Below are 18,471 nucleotides of genomic sequence, written 5' to 3'. Positions count from 1 at the left end.
TATGGTATGATAACTAAAATTTTTAAATCCTGCCTCAACTTGGCATTTATTGATAATACGAATCCTTTCATTCCTGCAACAGTTAAGACGTGATGGTATGTATTCATCGATGAATGAGTACAAATACATCTGTACATAGATATGTATTAAATACGTAGATAGATTGTTGAATTCATCATACATAAGTTGCTGGGCTGGGGCTCGCATATCTGTGTACATATGTACATACGTATGCACATATATACCTACCTAGTTTCGTATGCATTAGTCATTAGTAGTGCTCACTTCAAATTTTATATTTGCATCGCGATGTAAAAAAAATCACCATTTACAGAATAAATTTGCAAACAAAAGCCTTCTTCAACAAATGGATTACTAAATCGGTAAAATATACGCTGAGATTCTAAAATCAGATAAATGCTAAATTTGTCGTGACTAATAGATATTCATATGGATGTACATATAGGCCGATTATCTATATACCTCCACCAATTATTCGGGATCAAGTTGCACAAATTTTAATGCATATGCTTATGTACAATCTTCGACTTCATGTCGCCAGTGATAATAATGACAAGGTTCGAGACAACTCACCAATATGACGCTGCAAACAAACCATCGGAATCATTTATCATCTTTGTATTACTGCCATTAGAACTTAATATGAAATTATTTGATTGATATAAAAACAAGTAAATTTACATTTATTTAATAAACCTTAGTCTTACTTATTTTAATCCTTTCTCAATTACGACGATTTTTTTGTAAGTTAAATATTTCCAATAGAAAGACAATGGACATCTTTACGGTCAACATTATGGTAAAATATTGATAAATATTTCTTTATAAATTCCTGAAGTTAATAATCGAAATAGCGACTTTTTCACATGTATAATTTTCGATAATCGGCCCCGTTAGAATTTATTTACAACCTGTTCGTTATCTTCGTCCCTTAATTCACATGCTCCAACTCCACTACATAACTCGTCATAATGTGGAGGCACTAAAAAATTCAATAACCATGATAGTCAGACTTTCGTAATTTTTTATGTAAAATACAAATATTGCCATTTGAACACTCACAAGTTTCCAGTGACATTAACGATCCTCTCCGACTCTGCGTTCGGGAATATGATGGTGGAAAAAGCGACAGGAGAGATGACATGGATTGTGACCTCATCCTGGAAAAAAATCTGGATCCCTCCTCCCCCAAAATTCTCCCCGTTCCGATAAAGATTTCCTCTTCTCCTTCTATATTTTTCAACGAGTTAGCAAATTCCTCCGGGAAGATAACCTTAAACTGTAATAGAAATGTTAAAAAATAATGAACGCTCTCTTACAATGCGATGGTGTGAAGTGTAACCCTCCGATTTGGTTGAAATTTTGAAACTACGTGGTCCTAGTCAATACAACCAACGTTTCTTCAGGCAGTTTGTGCGATGGATAAAAGTTTGTCAAAATATTTGATTATAAGTCAAAGTTGAAAAATGGGCGATTTTTACCAAGCGGAGGAAGCAAAAGTTACATACATTCTCCTCCCGTGCAAAAATTGCACATTTTTCAACTTTTCCCTCATATATTTTGAAAAATTTTGACCATCGCACAAACTGCCTCAAGAAACGTTGGTAGTATTGACATAAACCACATAATTTCGAAATTTCAACCAAATCGAAGGGTTACACTTCACACCATCGCATTGTTAGATAAATGTCGTCATCCAATAAATATTTGCAATTCATTCATACCCTTAAATAATGCTGGATTTTTAGTCCTGCATCCCCACCCGGATTAAACGAGGCACGAATAAGCGTTTTATTATCCGTCCTATTCTTCGGATCGAGCAAGCTGCCAGAAAATGTGAGACTTGGGTTTCTTTTAGTCTCAGATTTTGAATCCAGTTCAGTTTCCTGGAAAAGTGTTACGCCATCTTGCGAAATCTTTTCGACGAGTAAAATGATAAATTCGGCGGAGATTTCGGATCCGTAATTTTTTCCAAGGGTTACAGTCAGCTTGAAATTGAGCCCTTGTTTTTGGTAAAGTTTGTAAAATTTTTGTGGGGAGGTGAAAGTTGCGTTGATTTCTTTGGTGGTCATGGTCCAATTAATTTTTTCAGATTCGTTTTCAAACGAGATTAAGTTATGGCCTCGATATTTTGGCAATTCTCGTTGAGAAGGGGTTCATAGCCATTGTCCGTGCGACGATATGCGACAAGGAAGTAGTCAATGGAGATGGCTCGAGATGTTAAGGTGGCTGGGAGTGGATTTTGTGGAAGTTGGATTTTGAACGGAAACGAGACCGGATTTCGGAGCAGGATTGATGGACGAAGTTGAGTCAAATTGAAGCCTTTCCGTATTCCTGAATATTAACGTAATTTATTAAATTAAATTTGGTTAAGGAAAGATGCGATAAGGTTGCGAAACCAGAAAATGTGTAGATGGTGGAATTTTCAGTGGCAAAAAAGTTACGACTTTTACACAATTTCCATAACCAATAAAAATCTCGAAATTTCAAAATCTCGAAATTTCAAGATCTCGAAATCTCATAATCTCAATGTCAAAATTTCATAACCAATGAAAATCTCCGAACAAGTCATGTATACCTGTAATATAGGTATGACTTGATCGGAAATTTTCATTGGTTATGAAATTTTGAGATTTATGAGATTTTGAGATTTTGAAATTTTCATTGGTTATGAAAATTACGAAATTGTAAAAGTTGTAACTTTTTTATCACTGAAAATTCTTACATTCTTGCACATTTATGTGACACAATAAGACCATGAATACCCTTGTTTTCGATTAATTTCGCATACCATTTTCCTCTCCAGACACCACTGCAAATATTTTTGAGTTGCATATAAATTTGGAATTTGCTTCCGGGGTAATTTCTCGTAAAAGGGTGTGACACCGTTCCCCACGTGCGTTGGTGGTTTTCACGAGTGCTTGAAGTTCAACCACGAGGGCTAAACATGAACGAAAATATTTTATTATATTAAATATCCAGTATGAAATAATATATTTAAGGGGTAAATTTCTATGGGCACAAAGCATATTTTTTGCAGAATTTTTTTTACCCTGATATGGTGAAATTTTTTTTTGAGAATTACTGATAAGTGTTTCCTTATGAATTTTAGCATTTAAGTAAAATTTGGGGAAAAACTGTATCCTGTTGTTCTCATATCCACTCTGTTCTTACCCCTACACTCTTAAAAATGGGGGTTCGATTATAGCCAAAATGTAAACGAATGTAACTCTACCGCCGTGGTTATGAATTTGTCCCCAACGCGTTATAAATTTATTATTTCTGGTGACAATTTAAATAATACCAAGTCGGTGAAACTTCATAATTAGTCGGTCACAATTGTAACCACTCTGTGACAAATTTATAACCAGAGTCACATACGTTAACTTTTTGGCTATAATTGTAACCCCATTTCTAAGAGTGTAAATATTTGAATGGTTAGATAAAATATTTAATTTACCGTAATATTTCCACTCCTCCGTGTCTTCAATTTTCTGGACGTTCCACCCAAGTTTCTGAGTAATTTTTAACTTTCCACAAAATTCATTCTGTCCTCGTCCATATGGCAGATCGATGCGTAAATTCATGTATTTCCTGTCAACTTGGGACGAACTGCCGACACAATTTTTTCTACCCATGGTTTTACTGGCGACCACGTGTCCTCCAATACTGGCAAAAGCCATTGTTTCCTAAAATTAAATTTTTCTCCCAGATAAAATTTGGTTCGAATACGTATAATATTTGGGTTTCTGCGTGTGGTCAGCAGGCTGTTGGAGAATTCTATGAGATTCGGGGTTAAATATGTCTATATATGTATGCAGATAAAAACTTACGCACTGGTGTACCTGCATATATCCAATACGATACCCGGGTAAAGTTTGGTCGGGTGTTCGGTAAATATGAGCACACGAGTACATACGTGAACCCGGAACACATATACTAAGGAAAAGAAAATCCGTTACGCTCGGATAAAACAAATCCGTTCATTTGTACCAAAAATGGTAGAATTATTCGCAAAATTGGTTAACCAATGACATTTGCAACGAACTTTCATTTAAATACTTTCGTTTCAAGAGAAAATACCCAAGCATATGGGTATATTTGGGCATGATAAAATATTTACGTATATGAATGACTTTAAAATTATTTATGAAACATCTTAATTTCGTAGGTACACGAATCCTTTATAATTAGTTACATATTTTCCTGTTTGTGAGGTTAAAAATTAATTGGACAGTGATTTTTAATAAACCAAATAAGAAAAGTAGTACTAATTTGTGTACGATGAAAACGAATTTTTAAAATGTGTAACGAGGCCATTTAGCTGATACCTGTACCATGCACAATTTGCTTGAGTGTGTCTTTTATTTTAAGACAGTTAAGTTTTAAGTTTGAGCCAAAATCCAAAATTAGCAAAACAAAATTCTCACATTTTGGCTCGTATCGCGAAAACTGACTATGCGCCACCCCAATATTATTTCATATTCTTGATGTACACAAAATTACGGAAATTTTAAGCCATCAAACTCGAAAATCGTTAGAGCTCTAACAAAGGGCTATTTCATTATATACATCTATCTTAATAAATAAATTAGCACCCTGTTATAAATCTCGTAGAGTCAGGCAGGTATTGGTTGCGAAAACCGAATGCTTTTATGTAATCTACATCTGACTCATGACTCACTTTCCTGCTACATTTATTTGCGAACTGTTATCTCGCTTTGTGTCAGTCAGTAAATAGAAGGAAGAGATTACATGATAATAAATACTTAAATTTATTATACTCACCGTTGCTCACAGGCCAATTTCCTGACTGCTTTTGCACCTTTCCCGAGTACAAGTACATTTGCAAAAATAATATTCAAGAACAAATCTCTGTTTCGAGTTTGAAAAATTTAGCAAGCACACATTTATAATATTTTTAACCTAAAACGTACTGAATCAAGCGTTCCATTTAAGATATAATGTATTTCAAAACCAAATTCGTTTGTGGATTGATAACTTGTTATTTCGTTTGTATTTCATCAATGGTGACAAAAACAGGTATGAGGAAGTTGGTTAATAAAGGGCTAGTAAAATGATTATATGTAACCTGTAAGAAATCTGGTATAAATAGTTTTTGGTAATGTTTCCAAAATATTTTGTGTACCAAATATTTGTTTGGAAATAGTTTCAAAATATTGTATCACAATGTCTGCAAATTGGGGATGGATTTTGTCAACCCCTATACTTTGAGAAATCTGGTGTAACCACGTGTGTAGATATAGATTTCTCAGGTTACTACCGCTTGGTATTAAAATTAGACTGATTGTTAAAAATATGTACCCTACTTGATAGCGCTTTAATGCCAAACTATTTATTATTACTACACGGTATTACTTATCAATACCACTTTGGTGGCGTCATATGTACGTATCAATAGTAATAGTAATAGTAATAACCTTTATTACCCTCATTTACTAGTACTAGGGAATGCACAAAATGAAATTTTAGCATAGCACACTAGCCTATTTTCGTGAGCTTACAAACAGAAATAACTTACTTTAAATGATTAAATAACAATAACTAAGGGCTAAATTACTATATTTAACTTAACAATATATATGTACGTAAGATATTATCTACTCTTAGTTTGTATAAAGTTAGCTATAATCTATCAAATTTGTTAGAGCTTCAAATGACAAGCCAAAAACCGTGGATTTTGATTTCCATTCGTCATTAATTTTGCTGATTATCATATTAATGGGGGAATTTTTAAATTTTGACGACTTAATTACCGGTTGAAATAGTAAATCCTTGTTTGACCTCAATGACACACCACTGCACGAAGCACGCTGGAATTGCGGCAAAAAGTGCCTATACCTACCAAAAAATAACTTGTAAGCAAATTTATTAAGAGCCAATTCTCTCCTTTCATTTAAAGTTATCAACTCAGCTTCCTGCATGCATTCAACATAATTTAAATGATCAACTCGTTTTCGGAAAATTATACTTAAAGCTTTTTTCTGAACACTTTCAATTTTGTAAACTAATTTCTGGTTCAAGCCAGAGCCAAACACAACTGAACAATACTCAAGATTACACCGAATATATGCACCGTAAGCTATTAATAATTCTTTACTGGAGAAGCCAGCATTGAATAATTTTCTTAACTGAAATAATTTAGAGTTTGCTTTCGCAACAATGTTTTTTATATGACTATCCCAACTAAAATTTGGGCAAAAAGTCACCCCTAAAATTTTTAAGCTCTTTACAACGGGTATAGGAACTGAATCAATACAAAAGGACTTAGTAGGAAAATTAACTCTTCTTCCACCAAAATTAACTACCAATATTTCACATTTACGAGGATTGGGCGTTATTTTAACTGCCTTACACTCTTCACTCAAAATATTGAGTGCAGATTGCAATTTGGGTGCATTACCAATAACTCTTTCAGCAATAACCAAATCATCAATGTATCCAGCTATACAAAAATTGGGGTTAATATCAAGTAATTTGATTTTTAATGCATTCAGAATCGGATTAATTAAGATAATAAACAGAAGAGCAGCTAGTTTGGTACCGGCTGGTGTACCGCATGTTAATCTCTTGGGATTTGAAAACGACTTTTCAAACTTAACAATCTGCTTACGAAATTTTAAGAAGGATAATAACCATAAAATATCAATGTCGTGTACACCAAGATCAACAAGAAGTGCGGCCAACAACAATACCGCTTGGGATTATTTTAAATAATACTGAATTTCTAAGAGTATATGTACCTATGTAAGAGTATATGTATAGGTACACTGTAAAGCATCCGGTAGAGTCACATATGTACTCCGTGTTGGTATTGATTTGGTAATAATTCCTTACAGGATTGGTAATAGTTTGATTCTGAGTGGTATAGATTTCATTACCACCTCATTACTACGCCGTAATGATCAATATTACCGATGCCGGTAGAATCATATATGTACTCCGTCCGGTAATGATTCGAAATAATTCAATACCAGTTGCCTAAGAGTGTAGCCTTATACACCGTCTACGTCAAACAATTGTGATTTACACAACTTTATAAATTTATGTAAATATGTACATGAATAGCTTGGAGGAAACCAAATTCGAAAAGTAAATTTTGAAAAAAAATCCAGCTAATTATCGAAGTTAATTTAATCTGCAGATTTATCTTGTACACGACATGGCCATGTTTCCGCCAACCCGTCCAACTGTTCTTCATTTTATCAATGTGACAATGGAACCATTTGGATAATCGCGTGCCAAAAAGGGCTCTACTTCAATCCACGGTCCAGCATGTGCGACAAACCGAGAAATGTAGACTGCAATATTTTTCCTTCAATACCACATAACGTTCATATTATTCCAAGTGAGCTGATTAATTTCATCGTTTTTTATGAATGCAATAATTTTCCAAGGAAACAAATCAAACAATTTTTCAGGTCGTTTCGAGTGCTACACGTGTTCATATTTTCAAACATTTCCAAACTCTACGACACAGCTCATGTGCTCAGACGCCACCGTTGCCAAGATTCAGGAAAAAGGAGTGTTTCGGGTTCGGAAACCTTGAGGTCGAAGGTGAATATTTTTTTTAATGAAAATTTAATAATTGTGCTAGTTTTGTAAAATATTATTATAACCGAATTTTTCGAAAGTGAGGTGAAAGCTACACGTTTGAAATCAGGTATCGTATAAAACGTATTAATTTCTCGGTATTTAGGCTACCACCTCTTGGTATTAAACTGAGGTATTAGTAAACTTAACTAGGTTATTTATACGGTTTATAGAATTTGCTACCAACGGTATGACAAACTTGTAATATCAAGCTTTGTATTTCTATACGGTAGTATCTGTAAATCTGTACGTGTGTATCAATACCACTTCATTTGGTAGAGTCACATATCAATACCACTTGGAATTATTTTAATACTGTATTTCTACCGTGTACACATACATATGTACATACACGCATTGTAAATTCATATAACTTTGTACCTGGATTCTATCAGCATACATACATAAATTTTTAAAAAAATTAATTTTTATATACATTTCTAATTTTTGAGCGTATTTATGTATGTTTAAAAACTTTGTGGTGTAATTAGTGTCTGACCTATGTATACACATTCAAATATCCACATTTTATTAAGTATTTAGCTATCCTTTCACACTCATGTTGCATATGTAAACCTTGTGCTTTGATGCAATCTACAATGCCAAAACCTAACTTGTCATTTTCTTCTTCCAGCCAGCATCCGACATTCCATGGGGCAGGCACCTAATCACAATCAGGGCCCTCAGATTGTGTCCTGTGTAACATACACAGGTGAATTGGAGGGTGACGGGGGTCTCGTAATTTTGCGGGGATGTGAACTTACACCAAGTGAAATTCGAACCGATGGGAAAGAATGCATTTCCAGAGGACTTAACAACTTTTTATATCCGATCGTTGGGAATGTAAGAGTCCTGGAGAAATGTTATTGTTCCGGAAATGGTTGTAATGGACAAGGGAATTCGGCCAGGAAGCAAGTTGTCGGATTTTTAACCTGGATTTCTGGGTTTATTATGTATTTTTATTTTTAAACGATTAGAAAGTATTGGCATTTCGTTTAATGAGAACATTTTTTTTTATTAAAGATTGTTATTAAATACATAAGTAGACAGGCTACATTTTTTGGTAAATTTTGTACATTAATATATTTTTTAGAATGTCAAATTTTTTGTATGGCTTGGGTCAATAAAGTATCAGGGTTTGTAAATATTTCCGCCGCTATTTAAACAAGAAACATGCATTGCATAATCCTTTTCCTTTTCAAGTTGATTGTGGAGGCTGGGTCTTATACATTTATCAAACGTACAATCAGGTATCACAAGGTCGTTAGTACATCATACCGAATTATTTAGAGTGACATTATTAGTGAATTATTTAGTAGGTGACACGTGTATACATGTAAAAAACAAATTATGTGCAAAATCTCATCAAGAAAATGGATAATATATAAGCACGAAATGTGAACATGCATACCTGTTTACCTGCATACCTTATTTTTCCGCCGTTGATTGTAAATACATACATACATTTCTATCCATACATATACATAAATCACCAAGCGATGTTTAATTGCATTAATGTTATCCAGCTCATCAAAATAAGCTGTTCATAAAATCTACAAAATGTGAAAGTTAAAATGTTCGGTTCAATTTCAGTGCGGTTAAAAACTATCGCGCTATTCATTTCACTGCAGCTACTTGACGAAATCATATGCAAACTTTCTGAGGATTTTAGGCATGTTAGCATTCCTGAGTTGCTACCTAGATCAGAATATTGCCATGTAAAGATTGTTTACGATAACATTGGTGACCACATTCTTCAACCTGGTAGTTCTATATCTTTTCACCCAATCACTTTAATTCACATAAACGGGTCTGATTATTCTAGCACTCCTATAAAAAGTGCCATGGAGTTATCAAAACTCGGAAATTCAAAATGCAGAGTCAGTTTTATTGTGTTTGAGTTTTACTTTCCTGGAAATTTAACTTTACATCAGCCATACTACACAAGATGGATGGGTGCATCAGACCATCAATATAAACATGGGAAACCTGTGCACTCGTCAAGCTTCATTTATAAAAATGTGTTCAAAATTTTGGTCTCCGCTACAGAAAAATCAAAATTTAATACAATCTTTGAATATCCGTACAGAACCCCAGACGCAGGTTCACCCATATTTGACTACCTTGGAGTTTTGTTCCTATCTCAAGATGGGACATTCAGTCTTTGCGTCCAACCTATCGGCGTTATGTCAAAGAGCATTTACACGATGAATTGTAAAAATAGCGCAAATGAAGAGATTGTCCCGTTGTTCAGCAATTTACTCTCCATTCCTATGGTTTGGAGGTTGGATATAAAAGAAATAACTGTTGCGTTTATGAACAGCGAATTCGTAGATATTAGTAAACTAGCCTTCTATGCTAACCCGTTCAATCGATTGTCAAACACATCAGTTTATCAACACCTATTACAGTCAGTCTTTTGCCACGCTAATGCAAGTCTGCATTATCATGATAACCCGAGGAGGCACACATACGGTGCTAGGTTGGGGATTTCTTTCATGGATAGTACTTCGGAGAAATGGGCCAGAAGGCGATTAGTGGCATTTAGATTTCACGGCTACCGGTTTATAACTTGTTATTCCGAGACGATCATATCGTTTAAGTTCTACGTATCTCCGTTCCAACCATTACTATGGGGAATGCTTGTTGCTTCAGTTGTTACTGTTTCAATTGTTCTCATTCTATTCAAAAAATTAAAAAATATTAATTCATACCAAGCCTTTTGTCCATGGTCATTTGTTTTGGCGAATATTTTCGAAGAAACTGGATATGTCCCTGTGCATCTAGAGAGACAACATTTTTTCAGATTTGTGATTGGAAGCTGGATTATGATTTCGGTCATATTAACCAATTGCTATAATGGGTTAATGATTTCTAGTCTAAATTCTCCGCTTCCTGAAACTAATATACCTGAAACTTTTCAAGATTTAATTTGCCAGGAAAAAGATATTCTCAATAAGTATAAGGAAGGAGTCAACTTAACCGGGTGGATTTCTACGACGACTCAAGAAATGGGTCAGCGATTCTCTAGGCCACCAGATTCAACGAATTGTTACAAAATTTTGTCCCCGGATTTGGTAGGTTTTTTTATGTTAATCATTGTAACCGCTTTCGATATAGTTTCCCACTTTATCGATCACCAACTGCATCAGTTTGGTGATGTATTTCACCAATGGATAGAATCAATTCCTCTGGACACAATAGTAATCCTACTCCTCGGTAAGAGGAACTCACTTACGTTCGGCAACTTTACGTACTCTGATTTTCATGTCAACAACTGGGATAACATGTCGATAGTGCCACCAAATACAATTAATGATGAGATTTTGAAGTGCGGAAAATCCGTCCTTGTCTCTGACGCTTATGAAATGGGCTACAAATTTAAGGACATGTCCAGAAAATATTTTTGGAGAAAATTCTACAGAGGCAAGGACATCTAAAAATATGCTTTGGGCGGCTGGACATTTGAGGGTGAGGGAAATTCTAAAGTTCCGCAATATTTTCAATCCCTGTTTGAATCTGGGATTCAGGCGTGTCTAGATTTTGAGGAGGTGACGAGAAGGTATGCACGTTATTCGAATTATATCCTACCCAAACGCGAGGACAACCCAATAAGATTGGGGGATGCGATTCTTACTCTGTTTGTATTATGGGGGGTATTAATTTGCACTTCGGTAGTGATTGGGATAGTTGAATTAAGGAAGATCTTGTGTCAGGCAGTATTAGCGTGGATTAGAAATTTTAAGGATATTATACTAGCTAGCTATTTGTGCAGAGTGTTTTGCGCCCTTTAGCTTAATGCATGATGCTATAACTGAATTATGAATAATATATGGCTAGGTTTAGCCAACGTGGGTATGTAATTTAGTGTAATTTTTGCGTGGTATTTTTACCTGTATGTACAGATGTGTGCCCATTAAAATTCTTAGATGACGCATTACATAAATATTCTACCAATAGATGCAATTTGCATATACAATTAGAATAAGTATGTAGCTGACTTTACCAAAGCGGAACTACTTATCACTGGATATGTGATACATACGTTTGAAATACAGAAGTACATATATTCGTCACAGAATTACCAATGTAGCATAAATAATTTGCAAACCTATTAAATTAATTTTCCGAGCCATTTATTTACGACACAACTTGTCCCTTGAATAACCAGTACATCGCTCTCTCCTCGCTCCCAGTTTGGTCGAAATGGCTCAAGTAATTTACCAAATTATAGATTCGTACAGCCTAAAAATCGAAAAATTCACCAAACTTCAAATAATTTGGAGTAAAAAGACCCACCGACTCATTGCCGTGCATAGCTCTAAAGACCTGCTAGGATGGGGACTCGACTGCCTCGTTACCCTGGGGATTTGCGCCGTCCTCCCCAAATTAGCCCAAGTTGTCTACGTCTTCAAAAAATATATGGAACTTGGTCATTATCCAGATCAAGACTTGTTTGCCACACCGATGCAAATGTTATCCGTAGCAGGATCCATTATGGGGTGTGGTGGTGCCATCTGTCTGTCATGCTTTGCCCTGGTTTGTCAGAATGAAGTCGTTTCCACAGTAAACTCTTTATTTGACATGGAGGAATTGCTACTTAATTGGGGGAATGTTATGAGTCCAAGGGATCGGGGTAAATTGACCAAGAGGGAAACCCTGTTGGTAAAAGTATTCAGCTATGTCCCCCTATTTTGGGCCTACTTGGCCCCAACGATGGGCATTTTTGGAGTAATTGAAGGCCTGGATCCGCTAACTTTCGTGGTGGAACACTTTATACGGCCAGACTGGAAGAGGTATTCGTCATTCTGGTATTTTACCTTTAAGGCTTTTTCCGTAGTCATGGTAATGGCAGCGACGCTCTCGTCGGGACGAATATTTCTCGCGGTGGGGTGCATCTTCGTGTGTCCGTCGTGGTTACTGAGGCACGATGTTCGGCTTTTGGGGAAGGATTATGAGAAAATGGGAACGTCGGGGAAGCCGCATTTCAGGTTGGTTGGATTTATTGAGTTTGATTATCTTAACGTTTCTTTCAAGCTGTTTCATATTCATACCTCTTTACATTCATTGATGTATCCAAGATAGAATGAATAATTTATTTATTTTTTACTCAACAAATTCATAAATTATGAATTAAATTTTTTAAAGAATTTTTTGAATGATTGAATTTTGAGCAAATATTTATTCATTTCATGTCTATGAAGAATGAATTGATTTATCTTTGTCACCTTATACATCTATAGATGTATAAACTTATTGTTTCTAATACAGCTAAAATTCGACGCTGGACCCAACGAAGGAGCCAAAAGTGACGAATAAAGATTTGTCCAACCGGCAACCTATTTAATTATTATGAAATATCTTGTTTCAAAGTTAATTTAACTGAAAAATTTACTCATATTTCAGACCATCACCGTCAACCGTGTTAAAAACATAAGCTTTTTCTGTAAAAGTGCATAAGGTATGAAGTAAAACTTACTATTTAATTTAATAAGTGTAATAATTTGTTACTTGTGAATATGTTTGAAATACTTGATTAATTTTTTAAGGGCTAATATTACTGAATGTAAAATAAAATATTTGTTACTAAAACTTGTACTTCAGTTGTCACAATCCGGGGACGATTTGTCACCGAGTGGTGACATGCATATATTAAAATACACATATTTCGTTACCTAGCAGTGTCGAGTCAACATAACTGAGCACAACCTCTTTTCCATTCGCGGTGTTGGTATTGTCACAACGGCATGTTGGGTTGACACCGCGGTGTGCAACGTAATTGACACCGCGCCGTGTCAATTTGACACCAAACCGGTAGAGTCATATATAGACACCGGTATGGTGTCAATTCGGTGTCGATTTTTCTGTGAGTGCACTATATTTTAATATCCATTTGATAAGGTGCCTTTGAGACAAAATGAATGTAGGACGATTGCATAATAAATTTTTATCTTTCAATTTTAAATAAATGAGCAATGAAGGAATATGCTTTTCCAATTTTTGAATTGAATCAATTTTTAATGAAGAAATCGTCTATTTTACACTTTTTGTGAATTATGATTTATTAAATTCATTTTTATACTCATTATAGGATTTACATAATTCTGTATAACACGATTATCATTGGATTCGCCCGACTCGGACCTTACCTCGCCGTCATTGCGTCCTTCCTTCTCTTTGGGTGCTGGTCGGTCGTAATTTTTGTCAACGTGGTCACCATAACTGGGGGCGTGAGCTGTCTGCTCATTGGGGGGATATCTCAGCTTGACCTCAGGAACTTATGATGGCGATGGGGGTGGCTCCGTCTTATTATGCCGAGTTCGAAAGTAGGCGTAAATGCACTCGTGCGAAATGATACGCGAAACTACTTGAAATTTGGGCTTACAAACTCAAAACGGAGCTTTATTTTACATAGGGCGATTACGTATAGATTGACTTTATATCGACTTGAAGTGAGACCTTAGTTGTTTAAAAATATCGAGAAAATATTTAAAAGCTGGCTAGTTAATTTGAAGGTAAGTTTCCTCCTCCTCGGCTCGATCGGGTCTGAATTTCTTTCTTCTTTTCCCTGACTAAAAACTCCTCTTTTCTTGATTGCCACATCATTCTCTTACATTTACATTCACTGGCTAAAATAGTGGCCCGAGTTTACATACGACTTTGTCTTGACTTTTTGTTACACAAGCATTTTCCATCATACATACATACATACAATAATTTCATATTCATAAAACTGTTTCATAACGTGTCATTGCCCATGCCCAATAATCTCAAATCATTAATTTACATACAGTTAAAACCTTAAAATTATCAGATAAAAATCATAGCATTATTCAAAATAAACCGTCGCAAACGCGCATACGGAAGTAGCTTCAGACGTAGTTCACCCCAAACGGTCCCACCACAACTCGGGAACACTTAATTTCACTCTATTTCACCTATAGATTAATCTTTTGTAAAAATCTCATTTTGCCCCGACCACACCCCCTGGCGACGAGGGGGTGTGGAACAACTCGGGAACACTTAATTTCACTCTATTTCATCTATAGATTAATTTTTTATAAAAATCTCATTTTGCCCCAACCACACCCCTGGCGCCTAGGGGGTGTGGCACAACTCCGGAACACATAATTTTACTCTATTTCACCTATAGATTAAATTGCACTAAAAATCTCATTTTGCCCCGACCACACCCCCTGGCGCCGAGGGGGTGTGGCACAACTCCGGAACACATAATTTTACTCTATTTCACCTATAGATTAAATTGCACTAAAAATCTCATTTTGCCCCAACCACACCCGCTGGCGCCGAAGGGGTGCGGCAAAATCGGGGAAACACTCAATTTCACTTAATTTCACTTAATTTCATTTAATTTCACTCAATTTCACTTAATTTTACCCATAGAATAAATTGCACTAAAAATCTCATTTTGCCCCAACCACACCCCCTGGGGCCGAGGGGGTGTGGCACAATCGGGGAAGCACTTAATTTCACTTAATTTCACTTAATTTCATTTAATTTCACTCAATTTCACCTAATTTTACCCATAGATTAAATTGCACTAAAAATCTCATTTTGCCCCAACCACACCCCCTGGCGCCGAGGGGGTGTGGCACAACTCCGGAACACATAATTTTACTCTATTTCACCTATAGATTAAATTGCACTAAAAATCTCATTTTGCCCCGACCACACCCCCTGTCGCCAAAGGGGTGTGGTCCGGTTGCCCCCAAAAGTTGATAGGATCCTCCCCCTGGGGTCCTATGTATGATGGCGAAAACCGATTTCGATTATCTCGATCCGTTCTCCTGATATCCTGCTGACAGACAGACGGACAGACAGACAGACAGACAGACAGACAGACAGACAGACAGACAGACAGACAGACAGACAAAGTCTTCACATAAAGTAGCTGAAGCTACTTAATAAGTAAAATTATTCACGGCGACAACAATAACGATGAGGACTTATCTCCCAAAAAGTGTTTACCCAATGTTTCCCATTTCCACCGTGTTGGTCACGACACTATTAAACACCGTGTTATGCTTTGTTGTTGAATGTACGTCATTGAGTGAAGGAATGATAAGATTTTGGATGAGTGATGTCAACTCACGACTGGGAACGGTAGCCGGAAAAATGTACCGGAAGCGGTTACGAGCTATGCAACCTGTCCAAATTTACATCGGATTGGGTAGAGAGATTCAAATCAAGATTAGTAAAGAATTTGTATGCATGTATAATCAGGCCATTATCGATTACACGGTTAAAGCTTTGCTGCAATTCAAATAATGGTAAATGTATGTATGAAGATGGCAAATTTTTGTTAATATGATTTTTCGATTCGCAAAAATTGCTAAAATTCTGATTTCCTGATGATCCTGCAAGTTTAGATTTGAAAGCTCGAATAAATCGCTTTATACATAAAACAAAACCCATTTATTTCGAGAAAGCCTCTTAAAATTCAAGAAATTGTAGTAGAAACATGTGTATACAGTATTTCGATGTGTGAATCGTATATAATTATGTACGTATTAATTTAAGTTTGCATATTTACATATGTATTAAGTATGCATATGCTGGTTTATCAAATTGTCAACATTTCATCTCTTCTAATTAGACATGCACCGAGTACTCGGCAGGTTTTGGCCGTCTTCTCACTACTCGGACTCGGCCGAGTATTTTTGAGTGCTCGGCCGAGTATTTCTTAAATTTTTATATGCATCCAATACCACTTTACCCGGTACTTACACCGAGAAGTTCAAATTATCGATCATGTAATTTTTGCAATCAACGTCATACTTACTTGAAAAATACACCAATGAAATTTGTTAATTCTATCAGGTAATCAACTTTAATCGAAATGTTGGAACGGGAAGAAGAATCAGTAGCTTCACGTGATTCCGTCCACCGTCTAATACTAGTAACACTGTTTTAACCTTGTATGATAAAAGTACCTCAAAAACTATTCCCTCAGAACCCCGTGAAATGGGATTCTGGTGAATCCCTCTTTCTTGTATCAAAGTTAAACTAACAGAGTAAAGTATGCAAATGCAGCCGTTATATTGTCTAAAAGTTCATACTTTTTATGAGTTACATGAAACTGTACCAGAGTTTCATAATGAGTTCAAGAAATCAGGATTTTTACGTGAAAAGGGATCGATTTCTTTAATTTTTAGGTGTGTGCAAATCTGTTTCCAATATACTTTATTTTGTCCATATTAGGATGGACAAAATTAATGCAGCGATCTTGGAGGTGAACGAGTTCTACAGAAAAAACGTAAGAGCCAAAAAAAATCCTGGGAAAATAAAGTATTTAACTTTTTGGCAATTTTAAACCGCCATGTAAGAATTTCCATACCTATTTATAATTTTATACATGTACCATTTAATTGGCATATTGTACACAGAGCTTGCTGAAAGAAGTGGTTCGGAAGGAAGTCTATACCATTGTTTTGTTATAGTTTTAATATTGGTCGTTATTTACATATCATACCAAGATAGCAAATCCCGGTGGTCTTTAGGCAAGACCTCGTAAATATAAATCAAATTGGCGATCGTGTCGTTAGTTTGGTGAACGACGCCACAAATGCAGTTATAGGAGAGATATTTACCAATCGACTAACATTTTTAATGGCTATCTTCTAACTATCTTGTAAATACATACGGAAAAAATAATTGTGCAATTAAACTAATTGGTGCACAGAATCTACCCCAATTAAAAACACAAATCTACCAAATGTATCCTAATTTTTCAGGGCATGATTGGGAATGTGTCTTACCAAACCAGGAAAAAAGGACAAATTTCTTCTGGTAGAAGTAGCATTCATGACTTGCAGACTGGTGCCATTTTGCGTGGATGGCCAAGAATGAAGGAGGTCATGAACCCGCATTTGTCGCAGGAATGGATCAGCTCCTATGTTTCGCCTCCACGTGAACCTTAAAATTTGATGACTGGGAAAATCTCGTGTCACAGAATTCGCACGTGTAATTTCTCCGTTCTTCATGCACAACTCGGACGTGGATTTGTAGATTACCTCTACCGAAAAAGGACAGAGATGACTGCAACAGATTTTTCCAAACGTGTAATCTGTAAAATTAATATGTAAATTGATCACATTCTGTGTACACGGTTCCAACCAGAAAGTACCCATGAGTTTGACATGTATCAATCCTATCATTCAGTACGACTTCGCATGTCCGAATCGCAACATAATATTTTCAAAAACCTAAATACAACATTAACTTGGAGATGTGTTGAAAATAGCTAATTAATAAATTTCCCACCCCTATTTTTTATGAAATTGCAAACTCTGTTTTATTTTTTCTTTCTAGCGACGTCAACACTCATAATGAATATACTCATCTTTGGAGATCAAAATTTTCTCACCTTGAGAAATCGGAGAATTTTTCAGCTTTTCGTAGCTTTGTTGGAATTTTTTTCCCACATTTTCAGATCATTCAATGACGTCTCGTTTTTGATGGAAATTTTCTGCAAGTGCATGGAATCAAAGACAATTAACTCTTGCATGAAAAAATAAATAAAAAAATGGCCGTAAAAAATTAAAATTCAGAACCCTCTCGTTATTTAAACTTGGCCATGCTTTTTACGAATTATGAGAAAAAGTATACTCACCAATTACGATTTTAACCTCTGTATTTCAGGTCTGGATTTGTATAAACTTTGATGCTTAATAGCACCAAATCAATCCAAAATTTATGCGCAAATTCAAGGATGCACTAAACTTTGTCCACTTTACATATTTGTGTGAGACGATTTACTTAAAAAAAATTACGAGAAATTACGAGACTTCATCGAACTCTTGCAGTCTCCGAGGA

At 35.6% G+C, this 18,471-nt stretch overlaps 2 protein-coding genes and 1 long non-coding RNA gene across 4 annotated transcripts; 1 reads left to right on the top strand and 2 right to left on the bottom strand.

The window, feature by feature from the left end:
- Window positions 1-200: 200 nt before the first annotated feature.
- Window positions 201-4,103, bottom strand: LOC118437298. 2 transcript variants are annotated; one of them, XM_035856233.1, is made up of 5 exons: window positions 3,482-4,103; window positions 2,813-2,962; window positions 1,746-2,355; window positions 1,084-1,300; window positions 201-1,003 (listed from the first exon to the last, which is right to left on the bottom strand). In XM_035856233.1, exons 3-5 carry the CDS (start codon window positions 2,091-2,093, stop codon window positions 915-917), a joined length of 654 nt encoding a protein of 217 aa, XP_035712126.1. In that variant the 5' UTR covers window positions 2,094-2,355; window positions 2,813-2,962; window positions 3,482-4,103; the 3' UTR covers window positions 201-914. Both variants share the same exon structure in this region, with proteins under 2 accessions (XP_035712126.1, XP_035712127.1).
- A 715-nt stretch (window positions 4,104-4,818) lies between these two features.
- On the top strand, window positions 4,819-8,807 carry LOC118437441. Its single transcript, XM_035856444.1, has 4 exons — window positions 4,819-5,064; window positions 7,187-7,338; window positions 7,464-7,599; window positions 8,270-8,807. Exons 1-4 carry the CDS (start codon window positions 4,986-4,988, stop codon window positions 8,602-8,604), a joined length of 702 nt encoding a protein of 233 aa, XP_035712337.1. The 5' UTR covers window positions 4,819-4,985; the 3' UTR covers window positions 8,605-8,807.
- A 6,716-nt stretch (window positions 8,808-15,523) lies between these two features.
- On the bottom strand, window positions 15,524-18,471 carry LOC118437515. Its single transcript, XR_004836142.1, has 3 exons — window positions 18,269-18,471; window positions 18,023-18,124; window positions 15,524-17,722 (listed from the first exon to the last, which is right to left on the bottom strand). It is a non-coding gene; the product is annotated as an uncharacterized LOC118437515 (long non-coding RNA).

The sequence above is a fragment of the Folsomia candida genome, unplaced genomic scaffold (assembly GCF_002217175.1).
Source record: "Folsomia candida strain VU population unplaced genomic scaffold, ASM221717v1 Fcan01_Sc013, whole genome shotgun sequence".
In the NCBI taxonomy this organism is placed as follows: Eukaryota; Metazoa; Arthropoda; class Collembola; order Entomobryomorpha; family Isotomidae; genus Folsomia; species Folsomia candida.
Note: the sequence above shows the minus strand (reverse complement) of the source record. Positions and strands in the feature narration are given on the sequence as shown.